Raw genomic sequence first — 25,637 nt, 5'->3', positions numbered from 1 at the left:
GCCTGGCTGAGGAGAATTGAGGCGGGCGTAGCTTGCGCTAGAATTCCACGGGCTGACTTCTTTGATTCCCCGGGACTGCTGTTTCGCGGGAAGACTGTCCGCTACGGCTTATTGTGACACGTAAACTGTCAGGGAAGCTCGGGTTGTCACTTCTGCAAGCTTTTCCGTGTGAAGGGAAATTTCTAATCTAAGTTCTCATAGTTGACTCAACTGTTGACAGAAATCTGTAAGCGGTGAGTCTGTGGGGACTGACAGCCAGAACTTGGACGGGAAGATCTGCACCGCGGACGCTGGCGGGCAAGTAGAGGAAGGGGTCGGTCCTTGGATACTAACTGCTAGTGCAAATTTATTTAATGCTTTAAAGGTTACAAAGAGAGATCCCACTCAAGTCTGAGAAGAAGTCAGAGGGGTCTGGTGCAAAATGAACAGGCCTTTACAGAGGTTGTGTTTCACCCAATAAAATTTTCCCCGCAGATATATGTACTATTGATGGTCTTGTATTCCTGGCTCTGTGCTAAGCTGCCAGTAAGTAAATTACTCAGCCCCAGATTCTCAGCTATAAAATGACATTCCCCTCTACTTTCCAAATTCTGTGATTCTAGGGTCGTAAGGGAATCACAGAGGCGAGGTGATTATTCCCTCATGATACGGTCTGAATCTTGTTGGGGGTTTAAAATAGTAACCATCAAGTTTCTGAGGTGGGTGTTCAGGCATCATGACCAGTAGAAAACTGCCTCCAGAGATATTTACGGAGACTTGTAATTTATTCATTGGGATTTGGTGACTGACTCGGGCTGAGATGGAGAAGAAAATCAAGATGACTAAAGGTGTGGTTACCTGGAAGCAATATAGCATAATGATTAAAAGTATGAGTTTTGGCCCTGGCCGGTGTGACTCGGTGGATAGAGCGTCAGCATTGCGAACTGCAGGTTCTCGGGTTCAGGGCACGTGCCTGGGGTGCGAGCCCCATCCCCAGTAGGGGGCGTGCAGCAGGCATACAATCAGTGATTATCTGTCACCATTGGTGTTTCTATCGCTCCCTCTCCCTTCCTCTCTGAAATATATAAAATGAGTTTTGAAATTCTACCAATTCGAGTTTGAATACTGGGACTCAAAAGTTTGAGTCAGGATAAAGTTTCGTTAATTGAAAAGTTTCCTTTAGCTTTAGTGTTTAAGAGCTATCAATAACTTTAGGGAGAGCAATTTCTGTGCAGCAATCAGAGCCAGATCCACGTTATAGTGAATGGGAAATAAGTAAATGGAGGCAGCCAGTCTAAATTACACTTTCAAGGAAATTAGCTCAGAAGGAGAGACAGGGCGGTAGTTAAAGAGGAATGTAGAATAAAAGACAGTTTGGGTGTTGTTGTTTTTAGGTGGAAGCAAATACTATGTTTGCATGTTGGTTCCCTGAGTGCAGAGAGCCAGTGGGGGGTGGGGGAGAGAGGTTGGAGGAACAGAAAAGTGGAGAATAACTAGTGGTGTAATGAATTAGAATAGATGGGAAGGAATGGAATTCTGGGCACAAATTAGTCTGCGAATCAAGAGAATGGATCTTTTTTCCTCTGGCTTCTGAGGGAAGAAATGGTGTAGATGAAGATAAGTTTTAGGTGTGGGGAGGGGAGACAGAAAGAGGAAATTCATGCCTGAGGGCGTCTGTTGTCTCTGTGAAGCTGGTGGGAAGCAGTTGGGTCTACTTGAGTTTGGAATTGCCTTTGAAGGGAATAGGAAAAGAACTCCCCTGAACTTGCTGGACCTTGGGATCCTCATCTCTAAAATGAGGGGACTAAGTCTGCTTTGTGAATTGTCTTAAGGTTGATTGAGGAGCAAATGGGGGTGGGAGGAAGAGTTATAGAACTTTCAAAAAAATACAGAGAACTATGGAAATAATATTTTAATGACAAGTTAGTAAAATGTACATGATATGTTAGAAATATTTTTTATTTCTTTTTTAAAAAATATATTTTATGATTTTTTACAGAGAGGAAGAGAGAGGGATAGAGAGTTGGAAACATCGATGAGAGAGAAATTTCGGTCAGCTGCCTCCTGCACACCCCCTACTGGGGATATGTCTGCAACCAAGGTACATGCCTTTGACCGGAATTGAACCTGGGACCGTTCAGTCCGCAGGCTGACGCTCTATCCACTGAGCCAAAACCGGCTAGGGCAAATATTTTTTATTTCTAACAAAAAAGAGCAGAAATCAAAAGTGATCCAAGAAGAAAGAGAATAGGGAAAAATTTGTGATTTGGGTATCTTACGATTGTTTTCTGGTTATTATTTTTTAATCTGTTTATTCTTATGTAAAATGGAAGTAATAATACCTCACGGGTTGTTGTGAAGATTAAGAAATATAACCATCTAAGACACTTAGCACAGTGCCTGGTTCATAGTAAGTGCTTAATAAAAAGTTACAAATAATTTTATTAATCTGAGGTCCCCTACATCTCCCCTACTCATGAAAAAAGTACTCTGGGAGACAGGAGACTTGGTTCTGGTCCTTCCCTACTTGATAAACTGTTAGTACAAATGTAGAAAGGTCTTATCTCAGTGTGTTGCCTTTCAGCTTCTCACTCTCATTCCAGCTTCTGGCCCATGCAAAATCCAGCCCAGGGCCCAGCTGGTGTGGCTCAGTGGTTGAGCATCAACCCATGCACCAAGAGATCATGGGATCCATTCCAGGTCAGGGCACATGCGGTGGTTTCAGGTTCAATCCCCAGTAGGGAGCCTGCAGGAGGCAGCCAATTGATGTTTCTGTTCCTCTCTCTCTTTCCCTTCCTCTCTCTCTGAAAAAAAAAAAAAAAAAGGAAAAAAAAATCCAGCCCAGGAAAGTTGAATTTGGTGGGAAATGGTATTGTTGATAGAAGTATCTTAGGCAAGGATCAGTGAAACAATTTTTTCAAATGTGCTTGTTTTGTGTTTCACATAGGTTACCCTAGAGGCCCAGTGTACAAAATTCGTGCACTAGTAGGGTCCCTAGCAGCTGCTGGCTGCTGTCCTGGGCCTCCCTCCCTTCCCCCAGCTGGCCCCACCCTCTGGTTAAGCTCCCAGACTAATTCCTGGTGGAGGGGACAGTTTGCATACTACACTTTTATTATATAGGATTGTAGCCAGTGGGTCAGTAAATTTACAACTATTTAAAAGAGAATGGTTTGAATGTGGCACAAAATAAGGTCAGGATCCTAGAGTAGGTTATTATCAGCCTGCTATAGAAAATGTCTTAAGTGCTTTTTTAGACTGTTGTCAAACCAGGAAAGTTCTTTCTTACAATTCATAATAATGAAGCTATTTTCAATATTAAAAAAATAATTTAATTATTTCATAAACAATTCTTTCAAATAAATAATTTGTTAAGTATTCTAAATGTTAATTTATTAAAATTATTAAGTAAACATTACAATTATTGAAATTTTTAATTTATTAAAATTAGTTAAAAAAGTAATCAAGTTTTATATGCTTGTTGTAAAACCTCAGAATTGCACAAAACTATATAAGGTAAATAAAGTAAAATTCTCTCCCCTGACCTTTGCCACCTCCAACCCACAATCTAGTGGTAACAGTTTTCTGTGTGCCCTTTCATATGTATTTTAGGAATAAAGATATAAATAAGAGAGAGAATGTGTGTGAGTGTATACGTACATACATGCTTTATTCATAAATGTCATCTTTTTGAATGTATTTTGCAACTTACTTTTTGGAAGTAACACTATGTCATAGAAATCTTTCCATATAGTCATAGATATTCAGTTGAGTGGATATGTATAATTAATTTAGTCAGTACCTACTGATGGACATTTAGGTTGTTTCCTATTTTTGCTATTATAAATAATACTATAAGAAATGTATTTGTACATATCCTATAAGATTTAAGATAAATTCTTAACAATAGAATTATTGGATAAAAATGTGTTGTGTGTGTGTTGATACATATAGCCAATTTGGTTTCCAAAAAGATCACACCAAGTTCTGCTCACACCAGAACTTTTCTTAGACTTTCACCAGTATTAGGTATTATTCTTCTGAGATTCACAATATTTTTTTCTGGGTAATTTTACAAGTTAAGTCTTTCATGAACTTTAAAAATCAATTTCTAAGGAATACTTTGAGACTATTTTTATTAACATTTACTTTATAAGTCAATTTATGACAAATTGACTTTACCTATGTAAGATAAAGTATGTTTTCCCATTTTAACGACATCTATTATGTCCCTTAGTAGAGAGATTAAACATATTGATTAAATAGTCCATTTTTTAAAATTTGTTACTATTTATTAAGCACTTACTATATGGTAATTCATTGAAATGCCACTTTTAACTCATGCTGAGTTGGCCTTGCTGTGGGCTTCTATAGCTCTGTCTCGTCCTGTACAATCTATATTCTTTATTGCCCATTTTAATATCTTGGTAACTTATTTACCCCTCTCAGTATCAATTTAGAGATTTGTAATGTGGTAAAAAATGTTTATTTTGCAAGGTTATTGGTGAGATTAAATATTATATTATTAAAAGTGCTTATCTGGTAGGCTCTTAATGGAAACTGCTATTATTATTAACATCATCATTACTAATACGTAAGAACCCAGAGAGTCAAGGTGACTACTTTGAAAATCACTAAATTTCATTTGGAATTTTATCTTAATGTACTAGAGGCCTGGTGCACGAAATTCATGCGTGCGTACAGTCCCTAGGCCTGGCCTGTGATCAGGGCCATCTTCCCCAGGTGCCTGCAACCAGCCCCGCACCCCGCCACCAGCCACCCCGATTCCCCGTTCACCATCGGGCAATCAGAGCCTGACAGCCAGGGGACAGGACTGAGAGGTCAGCTATTCCCACCTGCTCGCCAGCCCCACTCCCGCCATGGTTGCCCTGTATGTGTGGGGCGACTGGTGGGGCGGGGGCCTTGGCCTGAGCCACCTGCATCCCCCGCCACTTACCCCTGGTTCCCCGTTCACCATTGGGCAAGCGGAACCTGCTGGCCAGGGAAAGGAACCAAGAGGTAGTCAGTGCACCGCATCGTGACTGGTCAAGCGGTCATTCTGATCCTGCCGTTAGGGTCAATTTGCATATTACCCTTTTATTATATAGGATAAGCCACCTTCAGCGGTGAAGGACAAATTAGGACTTATCACCTGTAATGTGCTAGGTTCTAGCCATAGTCCTTGTCCTTAGAAGCTTATAATCTAGTGAGGAAGACAAGTAAATCAGTGATTGAGATACAGTGTGATAAAGCACTGAGTGAAAGGTAGTCACTGAATTCTATGGGAGCATACAAGAAGGGAATTTAAATTACTATTTCAGTCCTCACAGCTACTCTGCACTTTTATCCCATTTTTACAAATAAGGAAACTGAAGCTGTGAGGTTAACTGACTACTAAACTGTGAAAACTAGTAAAAGGACTAACCAAGTCCAATGAAGCCAACACCTCTGCTCTTTATATATTTTAAACAATTCAAAATATAAACTGTTTTTTACCCAAAATAGGCTTTCTGAATTTCTACTGTTAGAAGTAGTTTTATAGAAAATGCTAATAAGTAAGGAATACATCCAACTGAATTGCAGATTGTAATCCACCTCTTACTTTTTCTTATTTCTAGTTCACATTGTTAGCTCATTAACTTTGGAGGGGCTTTTTGTCTTTTGAAGAATAAATTCGCAAAAGTCCTGTTTCTTTGCTTTTAGGTCAACATCTGAAATGTTCACATTTATTTCAATAGGTAAAGCTAAACCCTGAGCAACATTTCAGCTAATTTTATAAAAATGTGTGGAAATAAAGTAATCTGAAGGAAATTCAAGACCACAAAATTTACTGACTGAACTACATGGTATTGTACATACCAATAAGAGTGTTTGGAGAAAGACCTTTTTATTCTGCTACGTCATGATGGAAGCAGAAGACCAGCAGCAATGGAAGAGAACCTTTTTCTCAGAACTACCTAAAGTGGTGAGAATTCAACCAGAGAATTCTAGAGTGGTTGCTAATTATAATGACTCTGTGTTGTTTCTTTTCACACAAAAAAAGTGAGTTTTACTGTTATAATTTATAAACTTTAAAAGTTATATAGCTAAATCTCATAGGCAATTTGCCTACTATAGACTACAAACATCAAGTACATGGTATAATGCTATGAATCTAGTGGATAGTTAGTATGTTTTTACAGATTGTATTCTTTTGTTTTAGGAACTTCATGCCCACTTGAATGGATCCATTAGTTGTAATACCATGAAGAAATTAATAGCTAAGAAACCAGGTCTCAAAATCCATGATCAAATGACTATGATCGATAAAGGAAAGAAAAGAACTTTAGAAGAGTGAGTTTGGGGAGATTGTGGATGCATTCCTTTTTCTCTCTCACTATTTTGAGATTGTAAATAGTATGTAAGAATTCAGGTTTTATTTATTTATTTATTTATTTATTTATTTATTAAACATATTTTATTGATTTTTTACAGAGAGGAAGGGAAAGAGATAGAGAGTTAGAAACATCGATGAGAGAGAAACATCGATCAGCTGCCTCCTGCACATCTCCTACTGGGGATGTGCCCGCAACCCAGGTACATGCCCTTGACCGGAATCGAACCTGGGACCTTCCAGTCCCCACGCCGACGCTCTATCCACTGAGCCAAACCGGTTTTGGCAGAATTCAGGTTTTAATAGTCAAAGTAATAGGGTAGCCATCTGGTATGGAGAGTATAACTTGACATACAGCATTTTTCCAGCTGTCCGACTGTTGACAATATTTTTAATGATTTATGTTGTTTGTGAAGTTGTACTATACTGAATATTCTTTAGACTGGAAAGTATAGGCTTACTGACTTTTCTCCTATTTGCTCCTACCAATGGGGGATGGTGGGAGTGGTGGTGGAAAAGGGAAACTAGTATTTTCCACTTAAAAATATCAGTAATGTTTTCTTTTCAGTCATTGGTCTTTTTAGATCAATGTAATTTTCAAAAAACCTATCTGTAATTCTTTATAAATATACAGGGTGTCCTAAAAACACATATACACACTTTAACAGCTGATAGTTCAATTGATGTTTCTTTCTTTTCAGCCAGACTAAGCTTTGAACAAAGGAAGTTCATCCTAAAATGCTACTGGAAGTTTGAAAACGCAGTTGAAGTACAAACACTGCCTTTATGATATTTCAAAGTATGATTTTTTCATACTTTAATTTTCATTACTTTTTAGATTTAACTATTTTGAAATAATAGATGAAGCCAGACTAAGCTTTGAACAAAGAAAATTTATCCACTAAACTTTTTTTATGGGGATACATAAAAGATAAAGTTTATGGTACAAAAAATTGAGGGCGCACAAATACCAAACAATATTATTCTTGATGTTTGCGATTCCATTCCTTCGAGTTATCAGCAGTGCCTGGACCAGAACGGTCATCACTTTGAAAACAGATGTTGACAAAAAAAATTACTCATTTCTGTAGATTCTTTTAAATTTTGAAAATGCACTGTATGTTAATAAACACTATAATCATTCACACTGTGTATACATTTTTTGGGATACCCTATATAATTACTAAAATCTAATTTAATTGCTTACTGAATTTGTCTTGAGCTTTTGATGACTAGAGTATCTTAAAACTTTTTATTCATGTTATAGATGTTTCCAGATGTTTCAGATTATTCATCAGCTTACTACTAGCCCTGAAGATATTTTAATGGTAAGAAATGATGGTTTTGTTTTTCATAATATTTGACCATAGATAGAAAGGCTCTATCCCTATTGCCTGGAAGATTTTTCACTGCCTGGGTGGATGTTATAGAGAGTGAAGAAGTTCAAGAAGTGCCTAGAAGTGGAATTATTAATTCCTAGCAAAATTGTACCTTTCCTCTGGGAATGTGGTACTAAAGAACACATCTGTGTTCTCTTATCTGAAGCTCCAGGATACTAATAGTTTCCATGATACGGAAGACTGGTTTCTGTATCATTGATCTGACTAGGATGGCATTTAAAATGTCCTCTTTGCTCAGCTCATGTGGCTCAGTGGTTCAGCATCGACCTATGAACTAGGAAGTCATGGTTCAATTCCCAGTCAGGGCACATGCCTGGGTTGCAGGCTCAGTCCCCAGTGTGGGCACGGTGTGCAGGAGGCAGCCAGTCAATGATTCTCTCTCATCATTGATGTTTCTAATTTCTCTCTCCTTCTCTGAAATCAATACAAATATATTTAAAAGAATAAAAATAAAAATGTCCTTTTTGTAAATGAAGAGAAACAAAATCCTGTCAGTGTTCTTAATCATTCAGCCTTTAGATATCATTTACCCTGGTCATTTAGAAAAATGCAAAGTAAGAAGTATAGCCTGTGTTTCTGGAGAACTAACTTTTGACTGATCAAGAAAGAATTTTCCTCTTTGGCCAAGATTGATCCTCACAATAAACACTAAATTAATCACCTTTTGGAGGAGAGTTGAATCTAAAACTTTAGTTCAACAAAAGTTGACTGAATGCCCATCATGTTCCAGTACTAGAGACTGGGGGATATAAAGACAGATTGGCATGGTCCCTGCCCTTGAAGAATTTATAGTCAGGGCTGAATCTGGCAGACACAGCTGTGGACCCCAAGGAAGTATTCTTGGACGTGGGGTAGGGATGATTCCACAGGCCTCACTGTGGCCTAGGTAAATCTTTTTTTGCTCTCACGCTATACTTGCCAGCAACGTTCTATTATTCATTTGATTTCACAGGTATCTCACCACCAAGATGAGGGGTACCCTGGATAGTAGATATGATCACTTCAGCCACTGAGAAGAACTGCCACTTCATACTCATTGTTAGTGCACACATTAACAAACAGGCTTCTGCATTAGTCTCCTGGGAGCTGGGGTAGAGTGACTTGGGATCTCTGGGCCTGGAGCAGTGATAAGATGCAAGTTCCTCAACCTACAGAGATGAGGCCCACAATAGCAGCAATGTGAAGCTCCTAGAGAAGCAGTGCCACTGGGTCTAGTATACAGAGGCTGCAGGCTCATGCTCGGTGGTGAAGGAAGCAGTGGTGTCTCTCTTGGTGTAGGGGTGTCATTTGATTTTTGAATGCTGTTGTGTATAGTCCAGCCGTGGGCAAACTATGGGCCGCGGGCCGGATCCGGCCCATTTGAAATGAATAAAACTAAAAAAAAAAAAAATGACCGTACCCTTTTATGTAATGATGTTTACTTTGAATTTATATTAGTTCACACAAACACTCCATCCATGCTTTTGTTCCGGCCCTCCGGTCCAGTTTAAGAACCCATTGTGGCCCTCGAGTCAAAAAGTTTGCCCACCCCTGGTATAGTCTCTGAGGCTGATTCTCTAGACCTCCATTACATTTATATTATAATAAATTTATTTTTGGTTTTAATTTAAAAAAAGAAAAAGATGAGACTCAGACCTTGGATTGCAGTGAATCCACTAAGGTAGTTCCTTTCCCCTGTTAGGCACATGTACACATAGTCAAAGCAGGTTAGGATTAGGATATTGCCCCAGCTGGGTGGCTCAGTTGGTTGAAGCATTGTCCTGTATACCAAAAAGGTTGCAGGTTTGATTCCTGGTCAGAGCACATATGTAGATTGCGGATCTCATCCTGGTCAGGGTGTGTATGGGAGGCAACCGATAGATGTTTCTCACATGTATGTTTCACGCGCTCTCTTCTCTCTCTCTCTCTTTCACCTCTCTCTCTCCCCCTTCCTTTCTCTAAAATCAATAAATATATCCTCCAGTGAGGATTTTAAAAAAAGATTAGGGTATGAACTGTAAGGACTAACTAGGGCACGTTGTCACAGTATCCCTAACCTGGTCCTTTTTCTATTAGATTTGGTATTTTTTAGGATTGATGGCAGAGATGGAAACATGCCTTTAGATATCATTTACCCTGGTCATTTAGTAATGTTTGGATTGTTGAGATTTGTACTAAATTAGATATAGTTTGACTCATATTTATCACTCACTTTCTTTGCCTAAGAAGAATTTTCCTATATACTTCTGGGGGAAATTTAACCCTGCCTAAAGAATTTTATGAAAAATACAATGTATTCCTAAATATCTTGAATAAGAATCTTAAGCCATGACTTTAAATTGTACATCATTAATGTCTGATCATATTAGCTGTTCATTTCCATATGTTCCTATCTAGTACTACACACTCATAGATGGTTTTAACTGGATTTAGTTTTGCCTTCTCTGTTTTATCAAACTGCTGTTATGAACACAAGGAAATAGAAACATGGTTAAAATGGTTAAAAGGAGAGAAAAACAAAAAGTGTGAATGATGTACAGATTTGGATTTAATGTGGAAATGAGGGGTGATGAGAGATAATGGAAATTTTGCAGTTCTGTCATGGTCTCCATCAGGGCTGTGGCAAAGCAGGTATTCTTAACCACATGGAGGATTTCCAACATGTTTCCCAAATCAAATGTAATGAATGAAATGAAGCTGTAGCATTTGGCACTTTAATTGGGACCCTTATACCAACATTATCAATATTATGTTCATTGCTTTTATTATCAGGTCACAAAAGACGTCATTAAAGAATTTGCAGATGATGGTGTCAAGTACCTGGAACTAAGGAGCACACCCAGAAGAGACAGTGCTACAGGTAGAATTTAATTATTTCTCAGCCAATGTAATCTTTTCTGTGTGCTTTGGTCATTCATGTGTTTACAAGTTGAGAATATGAAGCACTTACTTTTACTCTATTGTAAAAGTAGAATCAACATTCCAAATGTTATGATGTACATTTATGGTGCACATTATTAATGAGTAAGTTATTTTTTAAAAAATTAACTCAGGTATTATCTGTTTAAGGGGAATAAGAAGGCCTGCAAAAATGTCATTTGTTTTTGTTTGTTTTTTATTTCAGAGAGGAAGTGGGAGGGGGAGAGAGAGAAAAACATCAATGATGAGAGGGAATCCTTGATCGGCTGCCTCCTGCACGTCCCCTACTGGGGATAGAGCCCACAACCTGGGCATGTGCCTTGACCGGAATCAAACCCAGGACCATTCAGTCTGCAGGCTGACACTCTGTCCACTGACCAAACCGGCTAGGGCTCATTTGTTTTTCTTGTTTGTTTTTCTCACTCTGAGAAAAGGACATTTGCTTCTTCTAGTTGCATTGTCTTAAACAGGCTAATTCTTGCTGCCTGCATCAAGAGCACTTGTGAAATAATGTCATCGAGTAGATGCAGAATCATGTTTTGTAACAATCACTGAAATGAGGTTATTCATTCACTTCTCAGGGACTAGTAGTGTCTTTGGCTAGGAGCAAGCTGTGATGTGGTAAAACCCCTCTGGATGGAGATGAGCAGATCTGGATGTGGTCTGGAGAAAATTCCATAAGAGTAACATCAGGAGATATTATGTAGTATCTTTGGGTCCCTCTTAGCATTTTGTGATCCTACCAGGTCATCTTGCACCCTGACATGTATAGCCCAGTCACCATTCAGGGGGTAAAATTTTTTTAACTACATACAGTAAAGTAAGTGTTGACAACTGGGGCAAGCAGAAGAGACTTATCTTGCATTTTTTAACTGCAGAATCAGTTCTAAGTTATGCTGGTGAGGGTAGTGAGAGAAAAGGGTAGAAAAAAACCTACCAATTATTAGAGCTAGGTTGCTCTTTGAATGGAGATTCAAAAGAGAGGTTTTAACCTAAGTATGTAACAATAGGGGAATTGTTAAATAAAGATTAATGGAACGGTAGGCAACAATAAAAATAGTTTAAAATACACTTTAATGACTGGAGATATGCTCAGAAGATAGTGTTAAATGACTGAACAGAATACATATTTACTTAGTAGCATCCCATCTATTCAGAATCTATATATATAAAAAGCTAGCGACCAGAACACCATAACAACCAGAATGACCGGTTGCTATGACGCCCACTGCCGCCAGCGAACTGGCCCAATCAGGGGGTGGGGCCGGCCAGCCAACCTCCTGAGGCCCCTTTCCCCCAACCAACCCCATCCCTGGTCGGCCTCTCCCACCCTGATCAGGGGGTGGGGCTGGCCAGCCAACCTCCCACAGCCCCGCCCCTGATCAGCCTCTCCCACCAGATCGAGGGCAGGGCAGCCAGCCAACACCCCCCCACGGCCCTTCCCCCCGGCCGGCCCCTCCCCCGATGGGCCCCCACCACCCTGATCAGCCCACAGCCCTTCCCCCCAGTGAGCCCCGCCCCTGATTGCCCCCCACCCCAATAGGAGGCAGAGCCAGCCTGCCAACCTCCTGCAGCCCCTCCCCCCAGCCAGCCCCGCCGCCAATGGGCCCACACCACCCCGATTGGCCCATGGCCCCTCCCCCCAGCTGGCCCCCCACCTGTGCATGAATTTGTGCACTGGGCCTCTAGTATCTACACCAGCCGTGGGCAAACTACGGCCCGCGGGCCGAATCCGGCCCGTTTGAAATAAATAAAACTAAAAAAAAAAAGACCATACCCTTTTATTAATGATGTTTACTTTGAATTTATATTAGTTCACACAAACACTCCATCCATGCTTTTGTTCCGGCCCTCCAGTCCAGTTTAAGAACCCATTGTGGCCCTCGAGTCAAAAAGTTTGCCCACCCCTGATCTACACTAATAAAAGAGAAACATGCAAATTTGTGTCACTCTGCTACACCCACCAGTCAATCAGGATGAGTATGCAAATTAACCAAACAAAGATGGCAGTTAATTTGCATATGCAGGCACAGAGCAAAGACTGAAGATGACTGAAGACTGAAGAGGCTTGGCTTCTTGCTGCAACCAGAGCAGAGTAGCCAAGCCTCGCTGCTGCGGCCAGACCAAAGGCCTGGGTCCTGGGTGCCAGAGGAAAACCGGTGCCGGCAGCCAGGGGAGGAAGGTCTATTGCGCGAATCTTCATGCAATGGGCCTCTAGAATCTATAAGAAAAGGGTAATATGCTAATTAGACCAGATGTCCTTCCGGATGAAGCCGGGGCCAGAGGGAAGCCCAGGTCTCAGGTGCCAGAGGGAAGCCGTTGCCAGCAGCCGGGGGAAGGAAGGCCTACTCTTGCACGGATTTCATGCATCGGGCCTCTAGTATACATAAATATATATGTATGCTTAGAAAAACAAAGACAGTAGTTATCTTTGAGTGGTGGGATTATATGTTAGTTTTATTTTTCTTCTTTATAACTTCCTGTGCTTTACTAGAGATTTTCCACCAAAAGTAAGCATTTTAGAATTGGGGCACAATAGTATTTCAGAGGAGGTTGTTCTGGAGAGTGTTCTAGAGCTCCCCAGAAGAGGAGAATTTAAGCACCCAAAGAGAGGCTTTGGAAAAGGGCTTGTTATTGTTCTTGTTTTGTTAAAACATTAAAAATTTTTCATAACATTTTGTGAGACTAATTTTATGTCTGTTGAATCTAAGAATCCTTTTTAGTCTTGTTTTCATTTTATTTTTTATAGTACTTAATTATTTTTCCAAATTTACTAAAGTTCAATTAGTATTTACTAAAATATATCCATAGGGTTGTGTTTTAATTCATCTTTAGCCATGCTTTAGTCACAACATAAAATGAAAATGTAATTTGTTCACATAGGGATACTAATGTTGAAGGATTAAATAGTTGATGATCTCTTTACATGTTCTTTGTGTCCTTTCCAGGAATGACTAAAAAAACTTATGTGGAATCTGTACTTGAGGGTATAAAACAGTCTAAACAAGAAAACTTAGACATTGATGTTAGGTAAGAAGCATTGTACCTTAGTGATCACCATTTAAAAATCTAGATGGGTGAAAATTTTACTACTTTGACCATGGGTGTAATGGATTTTTATAAGTCAACCAATAACTGTTTTTTATCTTATAACTAGAGGCCGGGTGCACGAATTTGTGGGGTCCCTAGGCCTGGCCTGCATGATCAGGATGAAACCGGGTCTCCAACATCCCCTGAGGGTTCCTGGATTGTGAGAGGGCGCAGGCCAGGCTGAGGGACCCCACCGGTGCATGATTGGGGCTGGGGAGGGATGTGGGAGATTAGCCAGCTGGGGAGGAGCCGCAGGAGGGCTCCCAGTATGTCTGACCCGTCTCACTCAGTCCCCATCAGCCTGACCCCAGCAGCAAGCTAACCTACCAGTTGGAGCATCTGCCCCCTGGTGGTCAGTACACATCATAGTGGCTGGTTGACCAGTTGACTATCTGGCCCTGGTGGACAGTGCATGTCATAACAACTGGTCGACCATTCGACTGCCTCCTGGTGGTCAGTGCATGTAATAGCAAGTTTATTGTTAGAGATCAGAGATTATCTTGTTTAATTGTTTCTATATGCTCACCCTCTAGAGAAGTGGTTCTCAACCTGTGGGTCGCCATCCTGTGGGTCGCGACCCCTTTGGGGGTCGAATGACCCTTTCACAGGGGTCGCCTAAGACCATCGGAAAACACATATATAATTACATATTGTTTTTGTGATTAATCACTATGCTTTAATTATGTTCAATTTGTAATAATGAAAATACATCCTGTCTATCAGATATTTACATTATGATTCATAACAGTGGCAAAATTACAGTTATGAAGTAGCAACGAAAATAATTTTATGGTTGGGGGTCACCACAACATGAGGAACTGTATTAAAGGGTAGCGGCATTAGGAAGGTTGAGAACCACTGCTCTAGAGTGTAAATTCAGTGAGGCCAGAAACCTTGTTCTTTGGCCACTACACATCCAGTACTTAGAACAGAACTGGCACGTAATCAGGGCTCAATAGGTCCTCGAAGGAGGAAAACTAGCTGTAATGTTTTTGACTATAAAATCTCTCAAAATTAAGCTTAACTAGACAAATACCCCAATTTCAAAACCACACAAAAGACATTAAGATAATTTAGAAAAGAAGATATACAAATGGCCATTAAATGTATAGAAAACCTCACTAATCAGATAATTTTTAAAAGAAATATTACAGTACCATTTCAATCCCCCCCACCACCACCACCGCCAAAAAGGGTAATAACCAGTGTTTTGAACTTACACTGTTGGTGAGCATATCCTATATAATAAAAGCCTAATATGCTAAGTGCCCTGTAGTCCGTTCAACCAGTCAAAATGTAATATGCTAATGATATGCTAAGGATGCTCAACTGCTCGCTATCATGTGCACTGACCACCAGGGGGCAAATGCTCCGACCAGTAGGTTAGCTTGCTGTTGCGGTCCCATGTGGACACACCCTGGAGCCCTCTTGCAGTTCCCCCCACCTCCCCTGTTGGCGAACCTCCCATATCCCTTCCCAGCCCCGATCATGCACCAGTGGGGTCCCTGCGCTCTTGCCCAATCCAGGACCCCTCAGGGGATGTCAGAGAGCTGGTTTCGACCCGAGCTCGCAGGCCAGGCCAAGGGACCCCACTGGTGCATGAATTTGTGCACTGGGCCTCTAGTGTAATTAATAAAACTTCTCTAAAGAGCAATATGTATTAAGATCTATAAAAATAATTTTCCCCTCTGACCCAGTATTTCTCTTCTAGAAATGTAGCCTAAGGAAATTGATTGATTTATGTTAAGATTCTTCATTGTAGTGCTATTTATAACAAAAAGTAGAAAACATCCTAAAATGTCCAGCAATCAGACGACAATTACATTGTTAGGTTCATATGATTTATATTATTTTCTAACATTTAATGGCAGGGGAAATTGTTAAGTGGAAAAAAAATGACACTGCATTTTATATATAGTTGATCCAAATTCTGTAAATAAATAAATGCTAAAGGAATTTCTGTATTATTTTTTAAAATATATTTTTATTTATTTCAGAGAGGAAGGGAGAGGGAGAGAGAGATAGAAACATCAATGATGAGAGAAAATCATTTATCGGCTGCACCCTGCATACCCCACACTAGGGATTGAGCCCACAACCCGAGCCCACAACCCAGACATGTGCCCTGACCGGGAATTGAACTGTGATTTCCTGGTTCATAGGTTGATGTTCAACCACTGAGCCATACCGGGCTTTATTTTTTTAAATAAATAGGTAAACTAATAAGTACAGGAAAAAAGTTACACAATATTAACAAGGATTCTCAGAATATTAGATTTCTTGTAGAATTTCAGTTAATATATGTATCAGCTATTGGATACATATTAGAATTAAATTATTACCAATTTTGTAATCTTTATGAAATAATGGATCTAAGCCTCCTGATGAAAGAACACACCACTATCTGTGAAATAACTCTTGCTAAAAAACTGGATTTGATCTGATTAAGCCTCTAGATTAGATCCAATGTTCAATTTATAGGAAATATGAGACAGGAGAACGTGTTAGTAACACAGGGATTCAATCAACAAACCCAGACTGTGGGAAACTTTATACGGCAAATGACCTAGTTTCTTCAACAAATAAATTTAAGAAAAGAGGTTGGGAGGCGTGCAGTAGGGCTGGGGTGAAGGGAGTGGCTGTAGATTAAACAATACTTGAAATGCACTGACCAACACAATGTGTGAACCTTTCGTTGGATTATCGATCGGACAAACTGTAAGTAAGAAGTAGCTCAACAATAAAACATGAGACAATTAGAAATTTGAACACTAATTAAATATTTGGTGCTATTCGGGAATTTATGTCTCATTCCCTCTAGCAAAGTAAGACGTCATGTCAATTAGGCGATACATTTCCTATAATAAGATGTACCTGCCGTAGCTCTCTGGCCATATTCAAGAGTTGTATTTTTTATCATATTTGTATTAAACTGCCTTTTTTTATATTAAAGATATTTGATATCAATAGACAGAAGAGGGGGCCCTTCAGTGGCCAAGGAGACTGTTAAACTTGCTGAAGAATTCTTCCTTTCTACTAAAGATACAGTAATTGGCCTTGACCTCAGTGGAGACCCTACAGTAAGTTATTTTTCCTAAATACATTTTATTTCTAAAGAAGTCAAATTAGTTTGTGGGATAAGGATAACCAGAATGCATACAGCAACTATCCTCAACCAGGATTCTGTGAAAGAATTAAGCCCCATAAAAAAGCAAAAAAAGATTTGCATGACAATATGATTATTTTCTCCGTTCTTATAAAGATAGTACACAGCTAGTTCCAGTCTACATACATAGGAGAGAAGTCAGTTCATTTTATACAGTGGATGTCTAATGCTTAATTGTCTAGACTAGAGCTTAATTATCTCATAGAATCCCCAGTTGAGAAAGGCTGGCCTAGAGCTTCTTGAATGTCAGATTCAAGCAGGGTGTCTCATATGTGGCACTATTGGTATTTTGAGCCAAATAATTCTTTCTTGTGGGGACTATACTGTGCATTGTAGGGTGTTTAGCAGCATTCCTGGCTCTATCTACTAGATGCCAATAGCGCCCTCCCAGTTGTGACACGCAAAACTGTTACATTGCCAAATGTCCCCGGGGTTTGGGAGAGGGGAGGGGTTGGAGATTGCCCTTAGTTGAAAAGCCACTGAATTAATCTCATGAAACTGGTTCTTTTGGCTTTGTCTAAACTTGGTCTGTTCTACTGTTTCATCCATCCATTTGATAGAAGCTTTTTTTAGTAATCGTGTGGCTTCCTGAATCAGATAAGTTCTTGTTAGCACTAGATACCCTTCCATAAATAAAATTTGGTGATTACTAAATCTAGCTTAGCTACTAGTAATTGACCTCAGGTTCACTGATACTTAAGATTCTTGAGGGCAGGACTATCTTTGTTAACTTTGCATTCCCCAAAGTGTTTAGCACATTGTAGGTGCCTTATAAACAAAATGTACAAATGAATCAATCTGCTGAGGTTTTTTCCGGCTATTATTTTATTTATTTGTTTATTGGGACAGAGTACCCAGTTCCTCAGTTTGCCCAGGGTTCTCCTGCATCCTCATTTTAACTTTTATCTTTAAGGCAGGACAAGCAGAAGATTTCTTGGAACCACTTTTGGAAGCAAAAAAAGCAGGTCTGAAGTTGGCATTGCATCTTTCAGAGGTAAATAATATTTTAAAATTAGGCTGGAGAGGGTAGAATACAGTGGAAAATAGTAATCAACTTTAAATGGCTAAAAAGATACCTGGCATGGAAAAACATTTTTAGAAAGGGGAAAAGTAGAAATACGTTTTAACATAAATTATAATGATAAAGGCATGACTTGCTTTAGTCCTTCATGTTACTGGTTTTGTTTTTGTGGTTCCCGGGAGGGTGGCTGTTGACTTCCAGTACAGCTGTGTCCTTAAAAATAGCTTACTGACATCTTGCTAAAGAAAATTCATGAATTTCCATCATTGACCTTATCATTGGTAAGCTGGCATTGAGAGAAGCACCAGTTCATCTCACTTTGTCCTCAGAGGGAAAGGGACTTGAGTGTATCACATGTACTGGCAAGAAAGGGAGTAGCTCATCATCATTTTATAAGGCTCAGGGAGATGAGGTGCCCCTTGATCCCCAGCTCCTTGGCAACATGAACAAGTGACAGATAATGGCTGGAGAATAGTCACTTTCTTAAGCACATCTTTGTGAGGCAAACAGGGGACTCTACTGCACTTTCACCCATTTTATAAATGGTTTATTTCTTCCTATTCTTTTTTTTTTCTTTACATACAAAAAGCTATACATAATATATACAACTACGTGAGTTTGGATTTGTTTCTTAACCAGTTAACTGCCACGCATCCCCACACGCCACGATATTTTGAATTTAATTTAATAAAATAAATTTGCACTGAATATTAGAAAAATAAATATATCACTCACAACTCGGGTGTTCTTGAATATTTTCAGCTGAAAATTCTCACAAAAAATGATTTTAAAGTTGGTCAGGGCTGTCACTTAGGGAAAACTATTTTTTTTTTTTAATAGATGCACATGGTGTGTGGGGAAGGTCCGCCGCTTGCGTCTGTAGACACTTATGGCGTTCAATGGGTTAAATGCAGGAAAAAATACTTATTCTACTTATTTCATGGGATTATCTTGTGTATTAGATGGAGTGATATATAAAGTTTGAATAGCATCAGGATGTAAAGATTTAAGGAAAAAATTGGAGCTTCTTGTCATTATTGGTGTTTTTCATGTCTATAAGCAAGGGGTCAGTTATCTAGTGGCAGAACTTAAGAAAATATAGGTTCCATGTGTCCACACTCTGACCATAAAGACCTTTCACTTTTAGGAAACCATCTAGCTGACCTGATACCTGACTGAAGCAGTGGGTCAATATAATGAAACAGCCAGCATGTGTCACTGTAACTAGTTATCTCTGTTCTTGGTGCACAGCATCAAAGCGCTTTAGCTTAATTTTTTTTTCTTTTTTTTCTTTTTTTTTTAATATATTTTATTGATTTTTCACAGAGAGGAAGGGAGAGGGATAGAGAGCCAGAAACATCGATGAGAGAGAAACATTGATCAGCTGCCTTCTGCACACCTCCCACTGGGGATGTGCCCACAACCAAGGCACATGCCCTTGGCCGGAATTGAACCCGGGACCCTTCAGTCCGCAGGCCGACGTTCCATTCACTGAGCCAAACCGGCCGGGGCTAACTTAATTTTTGTTGCATTTCTTATTTGATCCATTGGATATAAGATATTTCAATTCCAAATGTTATTGTGATTTGAATTTTAGGCTATTAAGGGGTAAAGAGCACAGCTAGACATTTTCATGGTGGTTGTGGTATGTAGGTAGCTAGCCTTGTCAAAATAAAACGTGAGCACACTGTGTGGAGAATCTGGGCCCTGGAGTCAGATGGAGCCAGATTTCACCCTTCTCTCTGTCATTCACTAGCTCCGTGAACCTTGGACAACTTCTGCTTAAAATGCATTATGTTTTTAACGACAAAAGTTACATGTATCTGCAGAAAATCCAAGTGTAGAGAACTGTTATATAGACGGAAAAAAAATTAAAAATGAAAGGTCCCCTTCCCATTTCAGTTATGCTCCCAAGTTGATCATCTTAACAGTTTTGTATTTATATTTTTCCAGACCTTTTTCTAATATATATGAACACACATATACACCACAGGACACATATATGTATGGAGTTGTGTATTTTGTTTTTGCAAATTACTTTAATTTGATGAGCTTTAATTTCTTCATCATAATACTTTGCAAGATTCTTGTGAGGTTTAAAGGAAATGTATGTAAAAAGGCACAAAGTAGGTCCTTAATATGTGCTTATTATCATTGGCTATAATTATTATCATTGGAATGAATCTAGAATATTGGGAAATGAATGGGAAGATAAAAGGCAAAGAAGAGAGCTAGGAAGGTAGAAGTAATTCAGCTTTCCAGAATGTCTGTACTACCTTCTCAGGGACAGAGTACCTGGCTTTAGAAAAAAGCACCTTTAAAACAACTGAAAGAGGTTATTGATGCCCTCTCTCCTCTTTGAGATTCCAAACCTCAAGAAAGAAACACAAGTACTCCTGGATCTGTTTCCCGACAGAATTGGGCATGGGACATTTCTCAACTCCTCTGAGGGAGGATCCTTGGATCTGGTGAACTTTGTGAGGAAACACCAGATACCGCTGGGTAAGGCTTAGGGCTTCAGGTCCTTCAGACAACCCTGTGCCCCTTCCACCCCCAACCCCCATATTGCAACCCAGATGTAGAGAAGTTTTGTTCTAAATATATAAATATTATTTAGGAAGTAAAAGATATGGATAAGTGCTTTCTGAGCCTCATTTAAGTAACACAAAGTTTTAGCTTCCATTAAAACAGTGGTTCTCAACCTTCCTAATGCCGCAACTCTTTAATACAGTTCCTCATGTTGTGGTGACCCCCAACCATAAAATTATTTTTGTTGCTACTTCATAACTGTAATTTTGCTACTGTTATGAATCGTAATGTAAATATCTGATATGCAGGTTGTAGTTTCATTGTTACAAATTGAACATAAAGCATAGTGATTCATCACAAAAACAATATGTAGTTATATATGTGTTTTCCGATGGTCTTAGGCGACCCCTGTGAAAGGGTCATTCGACCACCAAAGGGGTCATGACCCACAGGTTGAGAACCACTGCATTAGAATATAAGCTCCATGAGAGCAGAGCCCGTCTCTGTCTTGTTCACTTTACATTCCCTAGTTCCTAGAACTCAGTATTATACTGAAGGAATAAGGGGCATCTAGTATTTTGAAATGACTTTAACCAAATTAATATGTGTTATGAAAATGTGTCACTTTTTTAAAATTAAGAATTATGGAAAATTCGAAGTATATTATTATATGTATGTTGACTGTTACACACTTGTTAGACTACATGTGTATACCTGGAGCTGTTTTTGTTTAACAGCATATATTTATGAAATGCCTACTCTGTTCCGGTCACTTTTCAATTGCTTGGAATAGAGCAGTAAATAAAACAGACAAACAAGCTTGCTTTCTCAAAGAATTTATAGTCTAGCAAATGTAAGACAGTAAACAAATGCACAAGAAAATATTAGAGTTAAGTTCTTCGAAGAAAATTAAACAGGCTGATATAATGATGAAATAACCACTTTCGATTGGATGATCAAGGAAGGCCTTTCTGGAGAGGCAAAGAAGCAATGGATTGAAATCCAGTTTACCGAATGATAAATTCACTGAATTTACAAATTTACCAATTTGTAAAAACACTTGCTTGGGTATGCTTTTCTTAAAACTAGTTAGACTTTTCAACAATTCATAATGGGTGAAGCTTTTTTATTTTTACCAAGGAAAATTTTAAACATCAACAAAAGTAGAGAAAATGGAAACTCCAGTGATAGCGGTCGTACTTGTTGTGGTGGCTCCCAGTGCAGTGTGGGGGCAGGTTGGCTTCACCATTTCTTGGACTGAGTGGCGCTGTGTTGAGGCTGCCTTACCCAAGAGAGCAGACACCATCCATCAAGTCAGTGAAGTATTCTACTCTGCCTAGGGAGCCTGGTACAGTTTCAAGGCAGGAATTTGTTAATAGAAGTCACTCTTAAGATGGACTGACTTGCAGCAGGCAGTGATTGGATGGTTGTCTGACTAAAAGAAGTAAGGGGTTTTCTTTGAAACCTTGAAAAGTTCCATTTCTGCTCTTGGCTTTTTATAATGCTGTAACTCTCAAGCAGTTCTGCCATTATCCGACCTTTATTTTAGCCTCCACATATAGACCAGGGAGAGTGTAGCAACCCTTCAGATAATTCCCTGGCTGCTTTATCGGGACTGGCTTACACATTCCTCTCTTCTCTCTTGTTAAAAGAAAGGGGAAGCACATGGCCGTAAAGGGAATATTAATTCCCTACCTGCCACAGTTGCTATCGTAAGTTGCACATATTTCCCACACAAGCACACTAATTGAACTACAAATTTTTACACAAGAAAAGGTCAACTTTTAAAAATATATTTTTTATTGATTTTTTTAAAGAGAGAGGGAGAGAGAGAATCGTCAATATTAGAGCAAAACTTGGATCGGCTGCCTCTTGCATGCCCATACCAGTGTCAAGTCCGCAACCTGATCATGTACCCTGACTGGGGATCAAACCAGCAACCTTTCAGTGCCCGGGATGATGCCCAACCAACACTATACCAGCGAGGGCAAGAAAAGGTCGATTTTGTAAAAGAATGAACTACTGAAAATTAGCATAGTTTAGAAAGATTTCTCATGTATCTACTTGATGATTGAGTCTACTAATCTGCTTTTAATAAAAGGATTTTTCCCCCTTTCCTGTAGAACTCTGTTTGACCTCAAACATCAAAAGTCGGACAGTTCCATCTTATGACCAGCATCATTTCGGATTCTGGCACAGCATTGCCCATCCTTCTGTGATCTGTGTAAGGTGTTTTCTGTGAAGTATTTTGCTCCTTTTTAATCCCTGAGTTGCTTTAGGTCAGACATTCATTACCTAGTTGAGTGCCTTGCATGCCTGAGGGTAATAGAGCCCACATAGAGTGAGAGAGGACTGGGGCATGAGAAGCTACAAAGGGCCAGGGTGACTGGTTTGGCTCTAAGGGAAAAGGTCCTGGACAGTAACTAGGGGAACATTAAAAAAAAAATAGTGCCTTAGCTGGTTTGGCTCATTGGATAGAGTGTCGGCCTGCGAACTGAAGGGTCTGGGGTTGATTCCAGTCAAGGGCATGTACCTCTGTTGTGGGTTCAATCCCTGGCCCTGGTCAGGAGGCAACCAATCAATGTGTCTCTCTCACATTGATGTTTCTCTCTGTGTGTCTCTCCCCCTCCCTTCCACTCTCTTTAAAAATCAATGGAAAAATACCCTCCGATGAGGATTAACAACAACAAAAATAGTGATGCCTGGCACCCATCCCTTGAGATTCTGCTTTATATAATCAGGGAAGTGCCCTGAGAACAGATAGTTTTTAAAGTTCCTTAGGAGATTTTAATACGCACCAATGGTTAGAGTACTGCTCTGGTGTTCGTTGCTTGTTTAATCCTCACCCAAGGATATATTTTTATAGATTTCAGCGAGGAAGGAAGAGGGAGAAAGAGAAAAACATCAATGATGAGAGAATCATTGATTGGCTGCCTCCTGCATACTCCACACTGGGGATCCAGCCTGCAACCTGGGTATGTGCCAGGAATCAAACCCGTGATCTCCTGGTTCATAGGTTGATGCTCAACTACTGAGCCATGCTGGCCAGGCTGTTTTTATTGATTTGAGAGAGAGAGGAAGGGAGAGAGACAGGGAAACATGTATGTGAGAAACATCAATCCATTGCCTCCCTGCACACACCCCAACGGGATCAAACCTGCAACGTAGGTGTGTGCCTTGACCAGGAATCAAACCCACAGTCTTTTGGTGTATGGAATGATGCTCCAACTAACTGAGCCATTTGGCCAGGGCTGGGGCTTTTTTCTTTGTGTGTTTTTTAATGGTAAACAAGCCCCTTTAGGTACGCATAGATGTATTTATAGGCCCCTGTTTAGACTCTTAAAAGAAGCATGGTGAATAGGAAAATAGACTAAAGAAGAGTTGTTTTTAAAAATCATTTCCTTGTTCATTTCAAACTTTCTTGCTTATCTTGGCAGACTGACGATAAGGGTGTTTTTGCAACACACCTTTCCCAAGAGTACCAGCTGGCAGCTGAAAATTTTAATTTGACCCCGTCTCAGGTATGGGATTTGTCTTATGAATCCATTGACTACATCTTTGCTTCTGACAGCACCAGGTCTGAACTGAAAAGGAAGTGGAATCATCTGAAACCCACAGTGTTACATTTTTAAGCTGTAATGAAGTGAATTACTTTTGAGTATGTGTTGCAACCAAGATCTTTCTGCCATATTTCTTTTAGTAAACCATCCACCTCTCATGATTAATTCCTCTGGAATCAAGTTATTGGTTTTTTAAAAATATTTCTGCCTTTCTCTTATTTTGACCATAATGGAGCTATGCCAGCCAGATACTTCTTGAGCTGTAGGGTACTTTAAGCTTCTATTTCCAGCCTTTATTATTTTTTGTCACACACACCCCCTCCTCACTCCACCCTCACTCCCTATTTTCAGCCTTTAATCTGATTTCCAGTTGTTCCAAAGTTTTGTTTCTGAAATAGCCCATGATGGGTGTTGGAGGATTTAAACTAACTAAAATATCTCCATATAATATCTGTTATTTTAAGCACCATGATGTTTCTATCTCTCCTTCTCCCTTCCTTTCTGAAATCAATAAAAACCTATATATTTTTTAAAAGGCAGGCAAAGATTTATCTCTTCCTACCAAGAACTTACTCATAATTTGCGTACACACACACACATATATATATACACACACACACGTGTGTGTGTATATATGTGTGTGTGTGTGTGTGTGTGTGTATATATATATAGAGGCCCAGTGCACGAATTCATGCAGTAGTGGGGTCCAGCCGGCCCACCTGATGGGAGCCATTGGGGGTGGGCCAGCCGGGACGAGGGTCCGCGGGTGGTTTGCTGGCCGGCCCTGCCTCCGATCGGGGTGCGTGGGCCCACTCAGGGGTGGGGCTGGCAGGGGGGTCATTCTGCTGTTTGGTCAATTGCATATTACCCTTTTATTATAGAGGATGTGTGTATCTGTATATATATACACATACATATTATGTGTGCATGTGTGTGTGTATATATATATGTGTGTGTGTGTATATATATATATGGTATGGGTTTTTTTTGGCACATAGATATTTTTAAATATACCTGAAGAAACACTGGGTACTTTATAGATATAATCTTTATTAACATGGTATCCCTGAGAGGCAAATTAAGGTATAAACATTATCCCACTTTACAGAAAAGGAATTGGAAGCAGGTTGGCTTACACATAAGACATTTGGACCCAGAATTCATATCTGTTGATACCCCAACCAGTGCTTTCCCACAAGACTATACATATACTAAATATAGTAACCTCTCATTTGAAAAAACATACTTCCCTAACCAAATCAGATCTGAAGCATTGCTTTAGACTGGTGTTTCTTATATCTTCCTGTCTGCTTAGGTAATATAATTGAGATACCATCTCCCTTTAATTACTAATAAATGTTAGAGTCCTTGTACTAGGAACCCTCAACATCAGAACCCTAATTCATCTCTCATCTAACACAGGAAGCTATGAATTACAGAATATTCTATCTCCCCACTCCTCTCCCTAATCTCATTCCAGCCACAGAACTCTAATTAAATGTGAATGTGATACAGCTACATATCCTAGGCCTTGGCCATCTGTTCACATTCCTCTTTCCTGACTTAACCATCAAAGTATCTTCTCAAGATACTACCTTTTTCTGACCTTTGTCTCCCAAAGGAG

At 39.6% G+C, this 25,637-nt stretch overlaps 1 protein-coding gene across 1 annotated transcript; it reads left to right on the top strand.

Moving 5' to 3' along the window:
• Nucleotides 1-24,174, top strand: MAPDA (N6-Methyl-AMP deaminase). Its single transcript, XM_081112635.1, has 11 exons — nucleotides 1-297; nucleotides 5,715-5,941; nucleotides 6,179-6,309; nucleotides 7,617-7,677; nucleotides 10,501-10,588; nucleotides 13,596-13,677; nucleotides 16,691-16,817; nucleotides 17,817-17,897; nucleotides 20,288-20,426; nucleotides 22,577-22,677; nucleotides 23,891-24,174. The coding sequence occupies exons 2-11, from the start codon at nucleotides 5,879-5,881 to the stop codon at nucleotides 24,083-24,085; spliced, it is 1,068 nt and encodes a 355-aa protein (XP_080968761.1). The 5' UTR covers nucleotides 1-297; nucleotides 5,715-5,878; the 3' UTR covers nucleotides 24,086-24,174.
• Nucleotides 24,175-25,637: the final 1,463 nt, after the last annotated feature.

The sequence above is a fragment of the Myotis nattereri genome, assembly GCF_964212035.1.
Source record: "Myotis nattereri genome assembly, chromosome: 1".
In the NCBI taxonomy this organism is placed as follows: Eukaryota; Metazoa; Chordata; class Mammalia; order Chiroptera; family Vespertilionidae; genus Myotis; species Myotis nattereri.
This window is presented reverse-complemented; position numbering and strand designations above follow the sequence as displayed.